The following is a 21,801-nucleotide window of genomic DNA, read 5'->3' on the forward strand; positions in this document are numbered from 1 at the left end:
CACTAGACTTTGGTATATCATGTTTCTTCATTCCTTTGACACCACAGATTATAAAACACAACATCAATATGACAACCATTTTTCAGGGAAAAAACAAACCTCCCACATCAAATATACAGATGTTAAACATTCCAATTTTAGAAAACACTAAGATGCACTGTATCCTTTTGGGATGCAAAAAGCATTCCATTTCTTGATCTGTGTGCTGGTATATATAGTTATGTTAAATCTGTGACTATTCATCAGGGGTACACTTAAGTGTATACTTTTTCTATATGCATGTTTACTTCAACAACAAAAATTAATGTAATGTACTGCTATTACACACATAAATAGAAGTCAACCAAATCAATTACAGAGCTAAGTATGAAAGGTTGGATGATAAAGTGTTTTGAAGAAAACATAGGAGGGAAGCAGAAGACATAGGAGGGAAGCAGATGCTCAACAGATAGAGCATCCGCCTACCACATGGGAGGTCCATGGTTAAAACCCCGGACCTCCTTGACCCGTGTGGAGCTGGCCCATGCGCAGTGCTGATGTACGTAAGGAGTGCCGTGCCACGCAGGGGTGTCCCCTGCGTAGGGGAGCGCCAAGCACAAGGAGTGCGCCCCACAAGGAGAGCCACCCAGCGCGAAAGAAAGCACAGCCTGACTAAGAATGCCACCGCCCACATGGAGAAATGACACAAGATGACACAGCAAAAAGAAACACAGATTCCGGTGTCGCTGACAACAACAGAAGCAGACAAAGAAGCAGCAGCAAATAGACACAAAGAACAGACAACCGGGGTGGGGGAGAAGAGGAGAGAAATAAATAAATAAATAAATAAATCTTCAAAAAAAAAAAAAAAACTACATATCCTTCCAGAAAACTAAAAAGACTGGCCTTACCAACTATTTGTAAGGATGTGGAGCACCTGGAACTCCCATACACCGTTAATGGGAATGTAAATTTGTAAAACCACTTTGGAAAACTATACCAGAACCTACTAAATATTTTTTTCTTTAGGAGGTACTGGACACTGAACCTCATACATAGGAAGTTGGCACTCAACCACTGAACTACAACCAGTCACCATAAACATACACATAAACCATGACCTAATAATGCTACTGTAACAGAAATGCACATATATATTCACACACACACAAAGTAAGAAGCAAAACTATAAAGAACCAAAACATCCATCAACGGGAGAAAAGATAAATAAACCCTGGTATATTCCCACAACAGAATACAATACAGCAATGAAAATAAACTAAAACAAACAACATGGATTTAATCTCACAAAAGTAATGTTGAGGGAGAGAAGCTAGACTCAGAGGATACATATTATATGTTTTCACATACATTAAGTGCAAAAACAGTCAAAACTTTTCTATGGTGTTAGAATACAAGGATCGCAAGGGGAACTAGGAATTCCAGTAGTAATACGTCTCTGGATCAGAATTTCTATTCTTTTCCTACTATAAAGATTCTTCACTCATTCTAAGTTCAAAGACTTCACTGATAGCAGTACTATATGACCCCCACTGTTCTTCCAGATATATATCTGCATCAGTATCTCTCTCTGTATGTTAACAATAACTGCCACTTGCTAATACCTAACTACAAGTCAAGTATTTTTAACATTCATTTATTCAAATACTTATGGAGTATCTACTACCTACAAAACCTGGCTTAACTACTGAGGGTACAAAATATGAAAAGAACAAAGCTACAGTAATCAAAATAGTGTGGTAATGCCATAAGGATATTTAGATCAATGGAATAGAACTGAGAGTCCAGAAATAAAACCATACATCTAAATCCACTCAATTTTTAGAAAGGGTGCCAATACCATTTACTGGTGAAAGAATCATCTCTTCAACAAATGGTGCTGAGACAGCTGGATATCCACACGCAAAAGAATGAAGCTGGACCCTTACCCCCCACCATATACAAAAATTAACTAAAAATGGATCAAAGACCTAAATATAAGCACTAAAACCATAACTCTTAGCAGAAAACATAGGGGGCTCTATTTTCATGAAGTTGGGTATGGCAATGGATTCTTAGATATGGCACTAAAAGCACAAGCAATGAAAGTAAAAATAGATAAATCAGAATCACAAAAATTAAAAACGTGTGTACATCAATGGATATTATCAAGAAAGGGAAAAGACAACCTGCAGAATGGGAGAAAATATTTGTAAATCATGTATCTGGTAAGTGCATAGCATCCAGAATATAAAAAGAACTCTTATAACTCAACACAAAAACAATAACAACCCAATTTTTAAGTGGACAAAGTATCTGAATAGACAATTCTCCAAAGAAATACAATTGGCCAATAAGTACATGAAAAGATGCTCAATATCATTAGTCATTAGGGAAATACAAATCAAAATAACAATATAAGACATCACTTCATATCCATTAGAAAGGCTATCATTAAAAGAACAAAAAATACTAAGTGTTGGCCAGAATGTGAAAATTTGGAACCCCCATACACTGTTGGTAGGAATGTAAAATGGTGCATCTGCCATGAAAAACACTTCAGCAGTTTCTCAAAAAGTTAAACATAGAATTTCCATATGACCTGGTAATTCCACTCTTCAGTATATACCCCAAAGAATTAAAAGCAAGGACCAAAACATATTTGTATACAAATATTCATAGCAGCTTTATTCCAAGGAATAGCCAAAAGGTGGAAACATCTAAAGGGTCCACCAACACATAACTGGATAAGGAAACTGTGGTAAATACATAAAATGGAATATTATTCAGCAATAAAAAGGAATGGGAAGCAGCTGTGGCTCAATCGATTGGGCTCCCATCTGCCTGCCTTGTGAAGGCAGGCTGGCCCATGCCCACCAAGAGCTGGCGCAGCAAGATGACGCAGCAAAAGGGAGACAAGCAGACACAGAAGAATGCACAGCAAATGGACACAGAGAACAGACAGCAAGCAAGCTGCAAGGGGGAGATAAATGAAAAAAAAAAAAAGGAATAGAGCTCTAATACATGCTACAACATGCATGAACCCTCAAAACACTATGTTAAGTAAAATAAGCTAGGCAGAAAAAGACAAATTTTGTAAGATTCCACTCATATGAAATAACAAAAATAAAAGAATTCATAAAGACAGAAAGTAGATTAAAGGCTACCACGGGCTAGGAGAAAGGAAAATGATTGCTAAGGTAGAGTTTCTATTTCAGATGATGAAAAAGTTTTGGTAATGGATGGTGCTGAAGGTAGTAAAACACTATTACTGCATTTAATGCCACTGAATTGTATATTTGAAAGTGGTTAAAATGGAAAATTTTATTATACTATATATATGTTACCACAACACAAAAAAAAAAAAAACAAAGAAAAAGAGCACTGATCAAACTACAATGTGAATGGATATTGAAAACATGCTAAGTGAAAGAAGCTAGATAGAAAAAACCACATGTTACATGATTCTATTTAAATAAACTATTTAGAATAGGTAAATCTATAGATACAGAAAACTGATTGGTGGTTGCCAGGGTCTAGAGAAGGAGGGAATGGGGTACAACTGCTTAATAGGTATGAGGCTTCCTTCCAGTGCGATAAAAGTGTCTTAGAACTAGATAGAAGTGGTGTTAGGAAGCAGATGTAGCTCAAGTGGTTGAGTGCCTGCTTTCCATGTACGAGGTCCCAGATTCGATCCCCAGAACCTCCTAAAAACAGAAAAACAAATGATAAAACCAACACTTGGGGAGTAGATGTAGGTTAGTGATTGAGTGCCTGATTCCCATGTACAAGGTCCTGGATTCAATCTCCAGTACCTCCTAAAAGAAAAAAGTGGTGGTTGCACAATATTATGAATGTACTAAATTCTTCATTTTGAAATGGTTAATGTACAACAAAAAAATTTTTTCAAAAAACATGAAAAGAGGCCCTACCCCCACCAAGATGGCAGAGTAAGATGCTTCAGGGCTCCATACCCCCAAAGAAGCTTTGAACACCCAGCAAGAACAGGCAGAAAAGTCCTTTTCAAAGTTCCAGAAAACAGATAAAGGACTGCAGTAACAGGGCAAGTGCTGAATCAAGAAAAAGACTAAAAAATGGTAGTATCTTCTCATGCCCCAACTCCCCACCAGCTCAGCACTGGCCGACATTTCCAGTGTGGATCCCTGGTTGCAATTTCAGAGAAACCCATGTGCATATAACGGGAGCATGTATGTTTGGCCCAATCTGTCTCTTGGTGGCCTGAGGTACTCATCTTCCCAGAACCTGCCCTGCATGTAGACAGCACCTCACCAAGCACTCCTACAGAAAGCAGTCAAGTTGTGCTCCTGGGACAAGGGATTGCTGGCTGTAGGATATATAGCACAGTGGTCAGGACCATGAAGAAACTATTTCCTAGGGAAGAGGGGATATTTGTATCTATGTAAATCAGGGAACTCCTAAGGCCACCCACAAATACCCAAGATGACAAGGTATGAACAGAAAGTATCAGGGAAGCTGCAACACTTTGGTCTGGAGCTAGTCTCCAAACTCATATGGATAAGGGCTCAAGGACAGCAACTGAACAGGTCAATCTGTAAAGACTGGGACAGATGCTTTCTTTTTCCCCTTCCAACTTTTGTTATTGTTGTTAGCTCCTGGCATTCAAGAAAATTTCTGTCATAACTGAATACAAGCTTAAGGAACAGATGCTTCAAGTCTAAATTCCATCAATAACACATAAAAATATCAAAATATCCAGGTTTCGATAAGAGATTACAAAACATACACAGAAACAGTAGGTGATGGCCCAAGCAAAGGAGAAGATTAAAGCCATAAAACCATCAATGAGAACCAGACCTGGAACCTACCAGAAAAGGACTGTCAACAATTGACTCTACATCAGCTCAAAGAGCTAAAGGAAGACATGGAAAAAGAACTAAAGGAAATCAGGAAAACAAAAGATGAACACAAAGAGAATATCAATAGAGAGATGGACATTATGAAAAGGAACCAAACAGAGTTAAAGGTCAGGGCAATAGAAATTTGAAATTTCCTAGAGGAGTTCAACTGCAAATTGAAACTGTAAGAACAATCAGAGAACCTGAAGCTAAGACAGTTGAAGCCATCTAGTCTGAGGAGCAGAAAGAGGAACGCATGAAGAAAATTGAACAGAGCCTGAGGAACCTGTAGGACACCAGCAAGCATACCTATACACACATTATGGGAGTCAAAGGAGAAGAAATTGCGAAAGGGGCAGAGAGAATATTCAAAAAAATAACGGCTGAAAACCTCCCAAATTTAACAATAGACATGGGACAGTTTGAAGCCTTTGTGAATCCCAGAAAAGATCATATTCTAGGACCTGTAAGTGTAGGACCCTTTGATTGGAGTACTTCAGTAAGGTGTGACCCAGGGTGGATCTTGGCCCTCTTGCTGGGGACTTTTATAAAAGAGAGAAATATGCAGAGAGACACTGAGAAAAAGAGCCATTTTACCTTGCCATGTGAGAGAGGCCTCCAGGATCGCCTGCAGCCACAGAACGAAAGAGAAACCCCAAGAGGCTCAAAGAGAGGAGCCACCAGGAGGAGAGGGGAAGTCGGCCATGTGCCTGATCATCCACAACTGAGCTTGGGGAGAAAATCAGCCACAGTCCCAGCAGTCAGAGGCTGAGGTGATGAGACCCAATAAGTAGCAGATGTCTCCATGTGCCTTGCCACAAGGAAGTAGCCCACAGCATCTCTGCTGATGCCTTGATTGGATGTTTTATGGCCTCAAAACTGTAAGCTCTTACTCTAATAAATCCCTATTGTAAAAACCTACCCATTTCTGGTATTTTGCATCCGCAGCCTTCAGCAAGCTAAAACATGAATGAATATACACATCCAAGATGTTCAATGAACTCCAGACAGGTTAAACCCAAACAGACCCACACCTCACCGATAAAATCAAACCGATAAATGTTAAAGATAGAATTTTGAAATCCACAGGAGAAAAATGAGGTGTCATATATATGGGAGCCTCAATAAGTTTAAGTGCCAATGTCTCATCAGTACATCAATAACATGGAGGCAGTGGGAAGACATTTTTAAAGTGCTGGAAGCAAAAAACTGCCAACCAAGAAGTCTATATCCAGCAACACTCTTTCAAATATAAGGGAGGGTCTAAGACACTCCCAGAAAAATAAGAGCTGAGGGACTCTGTCACAACTAGACCAGCCCTACAAGAAATACCAAAGGGATTTCTGTAGTTGGAAAGGAATAGATAATAAATTGAGGTCACATGAAGAAATAAAGCTCTCCAGTAAAGATAATGACATTGGTAAAAATAAATACCAATACTATTGTAATTTTGATTTGTAACTCCACTTTTTACTTTAAAAGAATCTATAAGGCAAATACAGAAAATACATTGATAAAGCAATGGTTTATCATTAATGGCAAATCAATGGTTTATATTAATGATAAATAAATGGTACGCATAAATATGCATTTTGTGACAGCAATTACTTAAAAATAGGGAGATGGAGTAGAAGGAGAAGGAAAGGGGAGAGGAGTGGAGGGGTAAGCCAATACCAAAGGTGGCAAAAGGTAAAAATTGGTGAACCTGGGTATCTGGGGTGGGTTGGGGGTATTTTATAAATTACGAGCCCAAAACAATTACATTACATATGCATATGCCTTTTAGATCCAGAAGGAAGTAAAAAATAATACAAATCAAAATTACAATAGTATTGGTATTTATATTTACCCATGTCATTATCTTTACTGGATATCTTTCTTTCTGTATAGGGTTTATATTACTTTTGCAACCGCCCTGTTTAAGTTTGAAATTATTTCAAAACAAAAAGTTTAAAAAAAGCAAACATAAAAGTATCTGGAGAAGAAATCAATTAAGATATAGCCCCTGACTTCAAGGAGTTCATAAACTTATAGAACATACATGCAAATAACAAGGTAAATGTATAGAGATATGAACAAGATATTTTGAGAGCACAAAGGAACATCAAACAGCCTGTGGGAACAAGGTATCAGGGTAGACTTCTTGGAAGCGGGAACAATTGAGTCTTAAAAAAGATGAGTAGGAGTTATCCCGGCAAAGAACATTCCACCAAAGGGAACAGCTTGGACAAAAACACAGTGATAAGAAACAGCATAATGTATTTAAAGAAACAAGGAACAGCTGTTAGATATGGCTTGAGGATGGCAAGAAGAACGATCCTGGGTGGGGTGGGGGAAAGTGGCACTAAGGAGATAGGAAGAGTCCAAGACTAGAAGGGACTTAGACCTTATCCAACAGGCAAGACAGGTCAGGGAGGTTTTAAGCAAAGGAATGGTGTGGTTTGATAAGAATATTCAGAAAGCAGTGTAGAGGATGGACTTGAGAGGGGTAAGAGTGGGAGCAAATAGGCCTGTCAGGAGACAGTTTAACTGTCCTGACAAAAGATGAAAAGGACCTGAAATAAGGAAATGAAAATTGTAACAAATATGAAGAACACAGACTAGGGATACATTATGCCCCTAGTCTAGAAATAACACTTTGAGAACCACTAAGTTACACTATTGGTCTGTAAACTTTTTCTGTAAAGGGTCTAACAGCAGGCTTTGAGGGTCACATATGGTCTCTGTTGCATTTCTTTTTTTAATTTTTCACTTTAAAGTAAAAGGTTGTAGGCTGGATTTGACCTGTGGGCCAGAGTTAGTTTGCTGACTCCCGTTGTACACCCATAAAGAAGTAAGGATTAGCCTTCCTATGAGATTAATTTTCTTAAAATGCTACTTGCATCATATTAGCCCCCTGCTCAGAAAATTCTCCAGTGGTTTTCATTGCCCACTGCATAAGTCAAATTCCTTAGCCCAGCATTCATAGGCACCTATAATCTAGCTTTCACCTACCTTCCAGACTCATGGATTACATCCCTATATGAAGCCTCCATTCTTTTTCAATCGACCTACTTTAGACTTAACTGCTTCTACATCTTTATGGTGTTCCTCACTGTTCTTTCCTCCTGCTCTAAATCTACCCAAATACCCTTCCTTCAAAGCACATTTTAAATCCTACCTAGAAATGATTCTACCCTCCTCAGAACTCTTAAAAGCACTTATCTCAAATTACCTGATATTTGCTGCCTTGAAAAACTACTTACTTCAAATAAACTGTAAATTCCTTGATGACAGGAAATAATTTATACTACTCTCTACAACTGACCTAGCATGTAACATGGGGTAAATAAAAATGAAGATACATACATGTGTGTATATATACACGTGTGCATATGTGTGAATACATTACATACATACTTACACAAACTTTTTTTTTTAAGTAGCTAGATAATTGAAGCAAATGTGATTTCATCCTAACTTTTATCAGTAATTGAACACTTGAATTCTATGGACACAACTTGAAAGTTGTAGGAAGCACAGAACGGCAATCCACAACTACATCTGTCTCTCGCCCATTCTTTACAAGTTTTAAGGACCAGTTTACTAGAGGAAAAAAGGTTGAATTTTTCCAACGATCAATATTATTAATATAGGTATATCTGGCATAATATTATATACAGAAGATACTAGACCAATTCAAAATTTAGTTATCTTTACTTCAACTTCACTTTTTAAAAAAATACAAATTGCTCTTTTACAACTTAAATTGTGCTAAATTCACTCAATTATTAAGTTTAAAAAGTCACATAAATGGTCTGAACTGTTTTTAAAAAATAAGGTTCTCTATGACAATTTCCATTACCAAAATGGTAGCACTGATTTCATTCACAATTTAGGTAAATAAGGATATATATAAGTTTTTTAAAAAAACAGTCCATTTTAGTTCAGTAGCTAGCTATAAGCACAGAATTTTTTGAACTGGAAATAAGCTTAAAAGATTTGTGTAATATTGCAAAAAGACATACTGAAGAAGACTTCAGTTCCTAAGTATGAAATATGCCTTATTTTACTTCCCAAAGAATGTTCAAGAACCTATAAAAATGCCTCCAGAATCATTTGCTCACACTGCAAACTACAAAAAAAAAAGTTTAAAACACTTATTGAAAGGTATAGAAAACTAAAGCAAAAGATTCCAAAAGATGGCCATGAAAAGTGAAAACAGACTTTTTCACTCTTCAAACCCTTGAAGAAAAAGCTTATTTAAAACCCTAAAATAGCTACTATTTTTTGATAAATTTAATATTACTACACAAGTCTGATGACTGTAGGACAAACCCAGTAGCCAGGAACTCCCACTTCTCAATTCCTATTCTGACACTGAATCACCGAATTTCTCTACATTTCCCCACATGCTGAACCACTAGCTTCACTGACATTGCCAGATTGGGAGAATCAAGCAAATGTTTATGAAATACTTTAGGATCATGAAGGGAAGCCACTGTAACTATAAAACATCGTATTTGCTTAATACAAAAATACTACTACTGTAAGGATTTCAAAGCCAACCCTTTTGTGTCTTAACAAAGCAAATCTTCAGTGAATCAGGAAGGTGGATGTATTTATAAGCTAGTTTAGCAATCTCGGGGAAAGGACTTTTCTTCCAAAACTTCGGATTCTCACAAACCATGTCTCTATCCAAGCCCATTATTTGCAAAGAGAAACATAATCCAATTCAGTATTACGAAGTTAAGTGTAGTTATTGGTAAGCCAATACCAAATGATTTTAGACCATTAGGAATCACAGTGGAACTTAGTTAACATAGGAGAAATGTGACTCCCGAAAATAATCCCAGAAAACAGTCGTTCCAACAAGAGCTTTATGAAAGATAAAGTCCTTACACTCTTACATAAAGAACCCTAAAATGGTTTTAGACGGTGGAGGGAGGCTAAATTAGCTCAAAACCCTAAACTAATGCGTTAGATAGTTCCAACACCTGCGTGGTGTCGAGAGACAGGTCACTGGTGAGGTTGCCCTGGAAAAGTGCTGATGCCATCTCCAGCTGCCCCTTTCTGAATGACAGTAACAATGAAAACACTGACAAAAGGGCTGGGAGGCCACCCGAAGCCTCTACTTGGCAGGACTTCTACCCTACCCCCAACACACAAGGCTACGAATCCCTGAGAAGGACCTCTTCTTACAGATCTCACAAGCAGAGTCCTTGTCTCTGGCCAGGTATGTGAAAAAGTATTACCCTTCCCTCCGAATCTTTCAGGAAGACGGAACACCTCAGAGATGAGGCGAAAATGCCGTCTCCCTTTCTAAACTGCCAGAGGAAAGAGGAGAGATGACTTCCTCTCACGCTACGGGGTGTGCGGACGGCGAGAACTCCCGCGGGCCGGGGACGCCTGTCGCTCGCCCGCCGGGAGGAAGGGAAAGCGTGGCCCTCCCTTGACAAGAGGCCGGTGTGCGGACGGCGGGACCCGGGCGCCAGGCAAACCGTCCCTCCAGGGGCGGGGGAGATCTGTCGGCCCGCATCCCGGCGAGCCTCGGGTCGGGCAGCACAGGCAGCACATTCTCTCCTCGAACCTGGCCCCGCGGGAAGGAGGCGACTGCCCAGGCGGCAACTCTCCCTCTCGCCCAACTCCGGGGGGAGCGTGAGGGCGGCGGGCCCCCGGCTGTCTGCGCGGGACGCCGCCCGGGTCCCGGAGGCGGCGAGGCCGTCCCCGGGCCCGCTCCCTCCCCACGCGGTCAGCAGCCGGCTCCCCTCTGCGCCCGGGTCCCCGCCCGGCGCCGCGAGGCCGCCCTGCCGACCTCGGCCGGCCGGGCGCGGGGCCAGGCGGCGGCGGCAGCGGGCGGGCCGGCCGGCCTGGGGCCCTACCTGAGGCTGTGTACCAGCTCCCGGCGTGACTGGCTTCCCGGCAGACCACTCGGTTGGACATCTTGGAGCCTGTGCCGCCTATGGTGCACGAGGATGAATGAGGAGGCGGTGGCGGCGGCTGCAGGAGCGGCTCCGCTAGGGGACGAGACACCGCGGGCCCAGCCCAGGAGGAGGCGGCAGCGGGGAGGGAATCAGCCCGGCCCAGCAGGAGGAGGAAGAGGAGGAGGCGGCGGCCCAGGAGGAGGAGGAGATGGCAGCCGGGGCGACGGCAGCAACAATCACCACAAACGCCGGCGGCCGCCGGAAGATGGGGCCCGCCGCGGCTTCACCGGAGCCGGGAAAGCCCTGGCCCCGGCCCCCGGAGTCGCCGCTGCTCCCCAGCCGGAGCTGGTTCCGCCAAACAATCCCCCCACGGCCCCCTCCCCTCCCCTCCCCGTCGGCCGCCCCAGCCACCGCCGATGACCCCACCCCCGTGACTCCGCGCCCGCCCTCTCCCCCCACCCCCCGCGGGACTCCCGCACCCACCCCCACCCCCACCCGGGGCTGGGCCCTCCTGCCCGCCCGCCGCCCCGCGGGTCCCGCCCCGTCCCGCCCCGCCCCGCTCCTCCCCGCGGCCGGGCGGCGAGGCTAGCAGCGGAAACCGGACAGGCCAGACGGCATTTGGGGTCGGGCGGCCCCGCGAGGAGGCGGCGGCCCCTGCCGCTCAGCGCACACAAAAGCCCAGGGCCGGGGCCTGAACAGGAGAAAGCAGACCCGGAGAAGAGCCAACGCTTCCTTACTCGCCACTCTAACGGGTCCTGCCCACTGAGCATGCCCAGCAGCCACTGCCAGGCCCGCCGAGGAATCTCAACGTGCACGCTCCGCTCTCCGGGGTTTAGTAGCAGCAGAGACTGGGGTGGGGAGGGCGGGGAGAGCAGGACGCAGCCGCAAGGCAAGCCCCCTCTTGCTCCCCACTCCCCACCCCCGCCAACTTCCTTAAATGCAAAGCACCTTGGGCACGCGGTGTGGACGGTAACTAAGCTTGTTTTCCCCAAGGAATTTGAAGCTTGTATCCCCCGCCATACCCAGGAATCCTTTGTGGGTTCGCCGACCCAAGGTTTTGCTTCTAGAGCACAAGTCTGGCCCGGCCTGGAAGTTCTTTTGCAGAGGCAGGTACAAGGTAAAGGCTAGTTTTTGCTTCACAGGGTCACCAGTACCACCTAATCGTGGCTTTGGCACTGTAAACATATTGTTTCATGTTATAATTGTGTAAGTGTGTATCTTAACGCCCTAACTAAAGTGGAATATAATTAGCCTCAGTTATTCTCATCTGTAAAATGGAGATCCGCAATAATACTAAAGGAATGTAGCTAGGGTTACAAGGTTTAACCAACACAAAGAGCCTGATAGGGTAAGCATACAACAAATATTATTTCTTTCATTCCCTTATCATGTAAACCCCAATATGCCATATAAATGTCAGGAACAAAGAATTCCTTTTACACTTGTAGAAGAATCACAGCAAAGTAGGACCTCAGAGGAACTGAGATGAAAATAAGAGAAAGTTGCATATTTTCCAGGAAAGATTTGCAGTTAAAACCATAAAAATACCAACAGGCTTCTGCTAGAGTCCAAAGTAGACAACTACCTGATTAATATTTGAGTTAAATAGTGCCATAATATCTTTTTTGGGAAGCAGATTTGGCTCAACTGATAGAGCATCCACCCACCACATGGGAGGTCCAGGGTTCAAACCCAGGGCCTCCTGACCCCTGTGGTGAGCTGGTTGGCACAGTGCTGATGTGCTCAAGGAGTGCCCTGCCATGCAGGGGTGTCCCCTGCATAATGGAACCCCACGTGCAAGGAGCACGCCCCATAAGGAGAGCCACCCTGCGTGAAAAAAGCACAGCGTGGCCAGATGTGGTGGTGCACACATGGAAAGCTGCAGCAGCAAGATGATGCAACAAAAAAAAGAGACAAAGATTCCCAGTGCCACTGACAAGAATGCAAGCGGACACAGAAGAACACACAGCAAATGGACACAGCGAGCAGACAACAGGGGGAAGGGGAGAGAAAGGAATTTTAAAAATAATATTTTTTAAAGGCACTATTCCTGATTCTATTCCCACCCCTTCTCCCACGTTTTTTGCCTTAGAGATCAAGGATTCTATGTGATATGCCAGCTGGGCCTTGACCCTCAGTGGAGTTGATACACCTACTCTCCAGTTCATTGGATACACCCAGGACAACCAACAAGGAGGCAGGGATGGACAACTACCACACCCGGGAACAGAGGAAGTCCACCACTGCAAGCAAGAGGGTCCCATCCATCAGCCATATGGGATCCAAGCCCCCTCTCAATTAGAGGTGGAGAGGGCATCACCATCCTAGTATCCTCAGGACTGGGGAATAAAATATGGACTAGAGTGGACTTATTGGTATTCTACAATAGACTTGTTGTGATTCTGGCAGTGGAAGAAATTATATCATTTGTGGAGATAGTGGCCACTGAAGGTGCTGAAGTCAGGGAGAGGGAAAAAGAGGTGTAATATGGGGGCATTTTCAGGACTTGGAGTTGACCTGAATGACATTGCAATGACAGATACAGGCCATTATATATCTTGCCATAACCTACAGACTGTAAACTACAATGTAAACTATAATCCATGCTTGGTGGCAATGCTCCGGAATGTGTTCATCAGTTGCAATGAATGTACCACACTAAGAAAGACGTTATTAATGTGGGGAAAAGGGGGAGGATGTGGGGAGTGGGGCATGTAGGAATCCCTTGTATTTTTTTCTGTGGCATTTTATGTAATCTAAGTATCTTTTAAAAATAAATAAATATATTTTTTAAAAAGGTCATACTTAGAAACATATTTTATGACCTTAAGACCATTTGAAGATGTTTGCACCCAAATTGTTGCCTTTAAGATTTACCTAAGTTTTTGCATATATCAATAGCTTATTCCTTTTTATTTTCAAGTATTATATGATGTTCCACTACTAGTTTACTCTTTCTCATGTTGTAGGACACTGGCTTGTTTACAGATTTTCGTGATTTTAAATAGAGTAACTATAAATATTTATACTAGTTTTTGCACAAACATAAATTTTCATTTCCCTTATATAATTACCTAGCAGTGGAATATTAGGGTCATATGATGGGTATTGATTATTCCAAACTGACAAAATTTTCCCAAAGGGCTGTACCATTTTACATTCATCCCAGAATTGTAGGAGAGTTCCAGTTGTGACACATCCCTAGCATATTTTGGTATTGTTGTCATATTTTATTTTAGTCATGGTGTCTCAAGTTAGTTTAAATTTGTATTTCCATAATGGCTACTGCTGCTGAATGTCTTTTCATGTGCTTTTGTGCAATCCTTTATTCTCTGGGTGCAGTGTCTATACATGTTTAATGGCGTTTATGTTGTTATTTTGTGGTATTTTGTTCTTTATGTGTTCTGGTTACAGGACTTTCATCATTATGTGATTTTCAAATATGTTGCCCTAATCTAAGTATTGTTCTTTTCATCTTTTCAGAAAACTAATTTTTATTTTAATAAAGTAGAATGTATTCTTTTTCCCATTAAAAAAAAAAAATTCTGTGAGATCCCAGACCTTAAATCTGGTCAATTACAAGAATATTTCTGACTTTCACACCTTTTTTCTACACTCATTGCTATTAAGCTAAAATCTCCACTGAACCTATCTATGTTTTTTTACCCAATCTTTACCCTTTCCCTTCATCATAAATTTGCCATAATATTAAGGTAATATGTGGCAAAAAAAAAAAAAAAAGAAAGAAAAAGATGTGAATAGCCAAAGTCAATTTAGGGATGACCGAAAAAAGGAGGAATGTTACTCTTCTTGGAGTACCAACTTAGTGATAATTGGTGAAATAGTAAAATTTTCAACCATTGTAAAGTGCAACAAAAGGAAAGGAGGGCAATGATGTTCTAAGAATTGATATGGAGATAGCTCCTTTATTTATTGCTCATTTTGTTTCCATGGGGAAAAAAAGGACTGGATACAAAGAACCAAAAAAAATTTTTTTTAAGATTAATTTTTTTAAATTTAGTTCTCTCCCCTTTAACACCCCCACCCCTGCCACTGTTGTCTGCTCTCTGTGTCCATTCTCTGTGCGGTCTTCTGTGTCTGCTTGCATTCTTGTCAGGCGGCACCAGGAATCTGTGTCTCTTCTTGTTGCATCATCTTGCTGCGTCAGCTGGCCATGTGTGCAGCACCACTATTGGGTGGGCTGCATTTTTTTTTTTTGGATGCGGGGCGGCTATCCTTGTAAGTGGGCCTCCCCTAGGCAGGGGACACCCATGCATGGCACAGCACTCCTTGCACACAACAGCACTGCACATTGGCCAGCTCACCACACAGGTCAGGAGGCCCTGGGTCCCAAACCCTGGACCTCCTATGTGGTAGGTGGACGCTCTATCAGTTGAGCCACATCCGCTTCCCCAAAATCTTATTTCAGGCCCCTCATATTTGAAAATTAGGATTTGAGTCCTAGAACTGTCATTCATCAGCTGTAGAACCATGGGTATCTCAAAACTGAACCTTTTCAAATTGTTTTCTCATTTGTCAAATTCAAACATTACAGATATCTGATAGACTGCCTGTGAGAATCATTCAGTAAGGTATGTGAAAATACTTTATAAACTGGTCTATATAAATATTTATTCTTATTATCGTCTGCTCCTAACAATCCTAACCAGTGAATACTCTAAACTAGTTATCTAAGTAAAATTAAGCATCCTCCCATTTAAAATGCTCAGGTGAATGTTTCTTTCCCCAAAGGAATTTTTTGGCTCATTAAACTCAGCAAAAATCACAAAGTCATTTGAAGTGAAGGGTTAGAGGATCTCTATTATCTTTAGAACAATCTCAAAATATTAAAAAAAAAAAAAATTCTACCATTACTCCCTCTGTCCACCTTATTCAAGGATAGACTCTTGAAATCAAGTTCAAACTATCCTAACCTCCCCTAAAGAAGACAGATCCATATAATGTAAAATACTCACTTTGTACCCCAGGAAAAGTTTGTTTGGCAATATGTACAATACCCATGTTATTATTAACAATTTCCATTATAAACACTCCATAAACATTCATAGGCAGAAAGGAAGAAATCTCCATTAATAATAGTCATTATGAAGCACAGACTTCAAGAAATAAGACACAAGGCTTAGAACCCATTAATTGCATATACCCTCTGAAAAAGCATTTAGTATATTCAGTGCAGTAGTCTGTACTAGCACAAAACTGGAAAACACAGTGTCCATCAATATCAGTCTTATTAAATTAGGAAATATCCATACATATGCACCCATTAAAAACAATGAGGTGGTGCTATATACTGTTATGGAAAGAGCTCCAAAAGACATCAAATGAAAAAAGGCAAATTGAAGAGCAGTGTTTAGAGTATGCTACCAATGTGTAAAATTGAGTAATTTTTCATACACTTTCATATACATGAATACTTAGAAGAAAACATTGGTAACAGTAATTGTGTGACTGGCAGTGGTTGGTGGACAAGGGTGGACAAAAAAATGTAATATTTTCATTGGATATCTTTGCATATCTTTTAAAATTTGTACCATATACAAAAAATTATATCTTTAGGCTTCATTTTTGGAATTTACATGGCAGTATTGAATTAAAAATTTTTAGATTTTATCAACGCTAACAGCTTGAGCAGACCTCTAATTCTTGAAAGCCCTATGTCCAAAAAATATTCCAGAAGGATACCACAATGTTTTGAATAAGTCAAAGTTGAAAGAACAGATCAGAGCAGCTCTTTTCATTTCAATTAGAACTGGTACTCTAACCTAGTATCAGTCAAATATGTCCCTTTCTTCTTTAGAAACTAAACTTAGTAAACAGTATGTACCTGACACTACACTAAGTTCTCTACATATTTAATGATCCCTCTAAAAATGAAAATTTACCTCATTTCCAATTATTTGGAATGAAATTTTGTACAGAAAGCTTTTTTCATATGTTATTAATATTATTTAGGATTCCCAGAAATAAGTTTTTTTCAAAGGCTGATGGGTTTTTTTTTTTAAGACAATTATTACCTACTGTCCCTTTTAATTCTGGTGACCTATTTTCCACTATTTTACTACATTTTTTTTTTCTTTCTTGATTTAAAATCCCAAGATTTTTAAACAAGTGGATTCTTAATTATAGCCACTCACAGCTTTTATCTTTTGTCTCTCATTTCTACAGTTTGATATACGTTAGGCCTCCAATTTGGTAATGCCTTTTTGGAATCTAGTCCAAGGAAATATCTGGCTACAGTGTTTTATGCTCTCCCTGCAACAGTATATATTTCTAACAGGAAGATATCTATCCTAAAATCTCACTATTCCTTCTATATGAAGATTTAAACAAAGGTTCAATATTCTTCCTACAGACTCATCAGAATTAGGTAGACTATCTCCTACTTATTTTTCTCTTCATCTTTGAATTTAGGGTCCGTAGTTCCTCTAAAACTCTATTTCTCATGTATCCTACTAGTGTTCCCACCAACCCACCCACCAACATAATTCAAGAACTCACTCTATTGGATGCAGCACTTTTTACTTTATTTCTGTGTTTATTGAGCATTTCTTATCTGCCCCATTAAAGTTAATGGTCAAAGATTAGGAATTGCTTATATAGTATAATCGCCAGCCACACATAAAACACCTCACCAAAATATAACAGAAGCTTTCTTAACTGATTTCTATTTAACCAACTTACTGGAGTAATTGATATTTTCCATTCTCTCAGTAAAATATACTAAATAATGCCCGCTGCAGACTGGAGTCTTGAAGCTAGTATACTATACGGTTTTAGGAAACACTCATCAATTGCTCTCTCTTTTCAGATCTGTGTGATATTCTTAAAAAGTTGGTTGTGTTCTCAAACCTATTTATACCATTTGTAATAAGTATTGCTATTATATAATTTAAATACTACATTAAGCAATGAAATACAAAAACAGTGAAAAGGGGGCTTGTAAAAAAATTAGGTTGAATTCTTTGGAAAGACAATAAAAAGAGTTGTCAAATTAAGAGTTAGACAAGATGACTGAAGACTGGAGGGGAAAAAAATAATCAAAAAAACCCTAAAACTCTAGGATGGTACGAATTATTTATTTATTTCTACCCCCACCCTTGTTTTTGTGCTTGCTGTCTGCTTTCCATGTCCATATGCTATGTGTTCTTTGTCTGTTTGTCTTCTCCTTAGGCGGCATTGGGAATCTATCCCGGGACCTTCTGGAGTGGGAAAAAGGCACTCAATCTCTTGCACTACCTCAACTTCCTGGGCTGCTGCATCTCTTATTGTCTCTCCTCTTTCTTTTTGTTGCATCATCTTGCTGCGCCAGCTGTCTGCATGGGCCAGCAGTCTATACAGGCCAGCACTCCTGCGCAGGCCAGCACACCACATGGGTCAGCACTCCACGCCAGCCAGCACTCCATATGGGCTAGCTTCCCTTCACCAGGAGGCCCTGGGAATCAAACACTGGACCTCCCATATGGTAGATTGGAGCGCAATCTCTTCAGCCACATCCACTTCCCCAAATTACTTCCTAAATGTCTAAGATCTTGCTCTATTTTCCAAAAATCTGAAACTGAAGTTCAGAGACCACGTGATAAATGTGTGATTTGTAGGGAAAAAAAAGATAATGTAGAATTCCAATCAAAGAACCCATATTCAAAGAAAAGATTGAAATCAAGATATTATCAAGTTGGGAAACGGACTTGGCCCAGTGGTTAGGGCGTCCGTCTACCACATGGGAGGTCTGCGGTTCAAACCCCGGGCCTCCTTGACCCGCGGTGCTGATGCGCGCAGGGATTGCCGTGCCACGCGGGGGTGTCCCCCACATAGGGGTGTCCCTTGCATAGGGGAGCCCAACACGCAGGGAGTGCACCCTGTGGGGAGAGCCACCTAGCGTGAGGGAAGGTGCAGTCTGTCCAGGAATGGTGCCGCACACAGAGTTGATGCGGCAAGATGACGCAACAAAAAGAAACACAGATTCCCATGCCGCTGATAACAGAAGCAGACAGATAATACGCAGCAAATGGACACAGAGAACAGACAACTGGGGGAGGGGAAGGGGAGAGAAATAAATAAAATAAATCTTAAAAAAAAAAAGATATTATCAAGTTAGCATACATTAGTATTAATTTTTTTTTGAGGTACCGGGGCCCAGGATTGAAACTGGCACCTTGTTTGTGGGAAGCCAGCACTCAACCACTGTGCCACATCAGCTTTCCTAAGTTGGTTTTTTCTTTTGTTTGCTTATTGTTTGTTTCTCTGTTTTTTAGGAGGCACCAGGAACTGAACCCAGGACCTCCCGTGTGGGAAGCAAGTGCTCAACTGCTTCCACATCCACTGCCATATGTTAATTTTTTAAAAAAACCTTTTTACAATATATGATTTTTATTTTGACTCACTTTTTTCAACTAGCAGCCAAATAAGAGGGCTTCTACTGTTCACAAAAGAGACAATGAATTTTCCACCACAGGCAAATTTTACCCATATCTGAGAGATAATACAGCATTAAGCAAGGGGTTTACAACCAGGTTGGGATGGTTTTCCTATCCCAGAGTTACTAGGTATACAACCTTGAACAAATTAACCAGATCTCAGCTTGTTCTAAAATTATTTCTAGATTAAGTTATGAAATAGTCACTCTAGCCAAAACAAATTTGCTGGGATTAGTACTTGTGAAAACTACTATAGAGGAAAAAGAACCCAGTATTTCCAGGTTTTTAACTATTCAAATATATATACCTGAAGATGTAAATAAAAACCCGTCTGTTTTAGTTTGCCAAAGGGCTGCCAATGCAAAGTACCAGAAATGTGTTGACTTTTATAAGGATATTGACAGTTCCAAAGCTGTGAAAAGTCCAAACGGAGGCACCATCAGATGCTTTCTCACCAAAGTTAGCTACTGTTGATCCTGGCATGTTGCCACATGGTGAAGCAAGCATGGCCGATATCTGCCAAGGTTTCAGCCTTCCTCTCGGGGCTCACTGTCTCCTCTTGAGCTGCTCTGTGGGCCTAGCCTCTTGGGGACTCTGTGCTTAAGGGATCTTCTAGTCCTTTCTCACTTGGCATTGGGCTTGTCTCTTAGGGCTTCTCTCCTTGCAGCTCAGCTGTGGGCAAAACTGGAGTCTCCTCTCACATGGCAAAATCAAACACAGCAATTCCATTTTTTCCTGTGTCTATCTGTGTGAGTCCCTTTATATCAGACCTAGCAATGGGCAGGGACTCAACCTGAGTCACACATAGTCCAATCAAAAGCCCTAAACTAATCAAATCGAAGGCCCCTCAACTGAATTTAATGCAATCAAATGGTATCCTGCCAGAGGAATAGATTACAAACATATTTCCCTTTTGGGATTCATAAAATAATTTCAAACTGCCACAGTATGACATACCCAAGTGTCATTCCTACTGAAATAAGTTCTTCCTGTCTAAGGAGAACTCTAAGACTGAACTAATCAGTATTAAATTCTATTTTAATTTCTAACTTTTCAAAGACCTTAACATTTTTAGTTTGGAGACCCAAATCTGTCTTTAATGTTTCTATTGCAGGGTTTCTCAGCCATGGCATTAACATTTTGAGCTTTGTCCACAGTGAATGGGTCTGTCCTACCCATTCTAAGACATTTAACAGCATCCTGTGTCTCTACCTACTAAATAGAGACCCACCCCAGTTGTGACCACCAAAATGTCTCCACGTATCACCAAATGTTCCAGGGGATAGGGGTGTAGAGGTACAGGGGATGCAAAATCACTCCCAGTTGAGAACCACTGCTCCAATGAATGTTTTTCCAGCCTTGCTCTCTTCAATTTTATTTTCTGAGCCAGTGATTTATCTAAATTCCTTCACAGGGGCCAAAGCTAGCAGAACCAAAAAAGAACTGGCTGCTGTTGTTTATAGCTCAGAGAAACAAAGACATTAAGTAATTTATCACTTAGCTATCAGCCACACATTGGTACAACTGAGTGTGAGTCACAATTCACTTACCTGCAGTGCAGTCTTGAAGCCACTTAAACTCTCCACGACTGTTCCATGCAAATGGGAATAACACCTACTTTGCAGAGTTGCTATGTTAGAGATAATTTAAGTAAAATAGTACTATGTCTGATACAGAGTAAGATTGCAATAAATGATAACTATTATATTACTATAAAGGTTGATGGCATTGGAGGATATTGTACATGCTCTGCAATGCTTAGATCAGTACCCCAAATTTATTACACATTAGAATCACTTGTGATGTTAAAAATTAACAAAGATGCCCAAATCACAACCTCAGATAGGTTCAGGACAACACTGAGAAAAACTGGCTGAGAAATTTTTTTTTAGGTACTAGGGATGGGGATTGACCCTAGGACTTCATATGTGGGAAGCTGGCACTCAACCACTGAGCCACACTGGCTCTCCTGAGTTGGGTTTTTCCCATTTGTTTGCTTGTTGTTTGTTTTTGTCTTTAGGAGGCACCAGAAACCAAACCCAGGACCTTCTATGTGGGAAGCAGGCACTCAACCACTTGAGCTACATCTGCTCCCCGAGAAATTTTTTATTTTATACTTGACTGTTTATTTTCACTCAGTGGTAAAACTGCAACATCCTAAGACACAAGGAAGAAGCCATTCATAAAAGCAATTTCAGGGAAGCAGATATGGCTCAAGTGATAGTGCTTCGAACTACCGTATGGGAGGACCTGAGTTCAATCCCTGGGTCCTCCTGGTAAAAAAGAAAAAGAGAAAGCAGGCCTGAGCTGTGAGCCAGTGCCTGCACAAGTACCCACAAGGTGAGCCAGTGCCCACACAAGTGAGTCACGCAGCAAGATGACGCAACAAAAGAGAGACGAAGGGGAGAATCAAGGTGAAGTGCAGCAGAAACCAGGAACTGAGGTGGCACAAGTGATGGGGAACCTCTCTCCACATCAAAGGTCCCCGGGATCAAATCCCAGTGATTCCTAGAAGAAAAAGCAAGAAGAGAAGACAAAAAGAGAAATAGATACAGAAGATCACACAGTGAATGGAGAGAGAAAACAAAAAAACAGCAGGGTGGATGG

At 41.1% G+C, this 21,801-nt stretch overlaps 1 protein-coding gene and 1 long non-coding RNA gene across 2 annotated transcripts in view; one reads left to right on the forward strand and one right to left on the reverse strand.

Annotated features, from left to right (window-relative positions):
• Positions 1-11,174, reverse strand: part of MEMO1 (mediator of cell motility 1) — a 138,603-nt gene extending 127,429 nt beyond the window's left edge. The window contains exon 1 of the mRNA XM_058278350.2: positions 10,718-11,174. Within this exon, the coding sequence (XP_058134333.1) occupies positions 10,718-10,778 (61 nt within the window). The 5' untranslated portion in view covers positions 10,779-11,174. The remainder of the gene's footprint in view (positions 1-10,717) is intronic.
• A 594-nt stretch (positions 11,175-11,768) lies between these two features.
• On the forward strand, positions 11,769-19,157 carry LOC139436743 (uncharacterized). The gene is made up of 3 exons (XR_011646083.1): positions 11,769-11,876; positions 15,315-15,351; positions 19,033-19,157. It is a non-coding gene; the product is annotated as an uncharacterized lncRNA (long non-coding RNA).
• The last annotated feature ends 2,644 nt before the right edge of the window (positions 19,158-21,801 follow it).

The sequence above is a fragment of the Dasypus novemcinctus genome, chromosome 17 (genome assembly GCF_030445035.2).
Source record: "Dasypus novemcinctus isolate mDasNov1 chromosome 17, mDasNov1.1.hap2, whole genome shotgun sequence".
Classification (NCBI taxonomy): domain Eukaryota; kingdom Metazoa; phylum Chordata; class Mammalia; order Cingulata; family Dasypodidae; genus Dasypus; species Dasypus novemcinctus.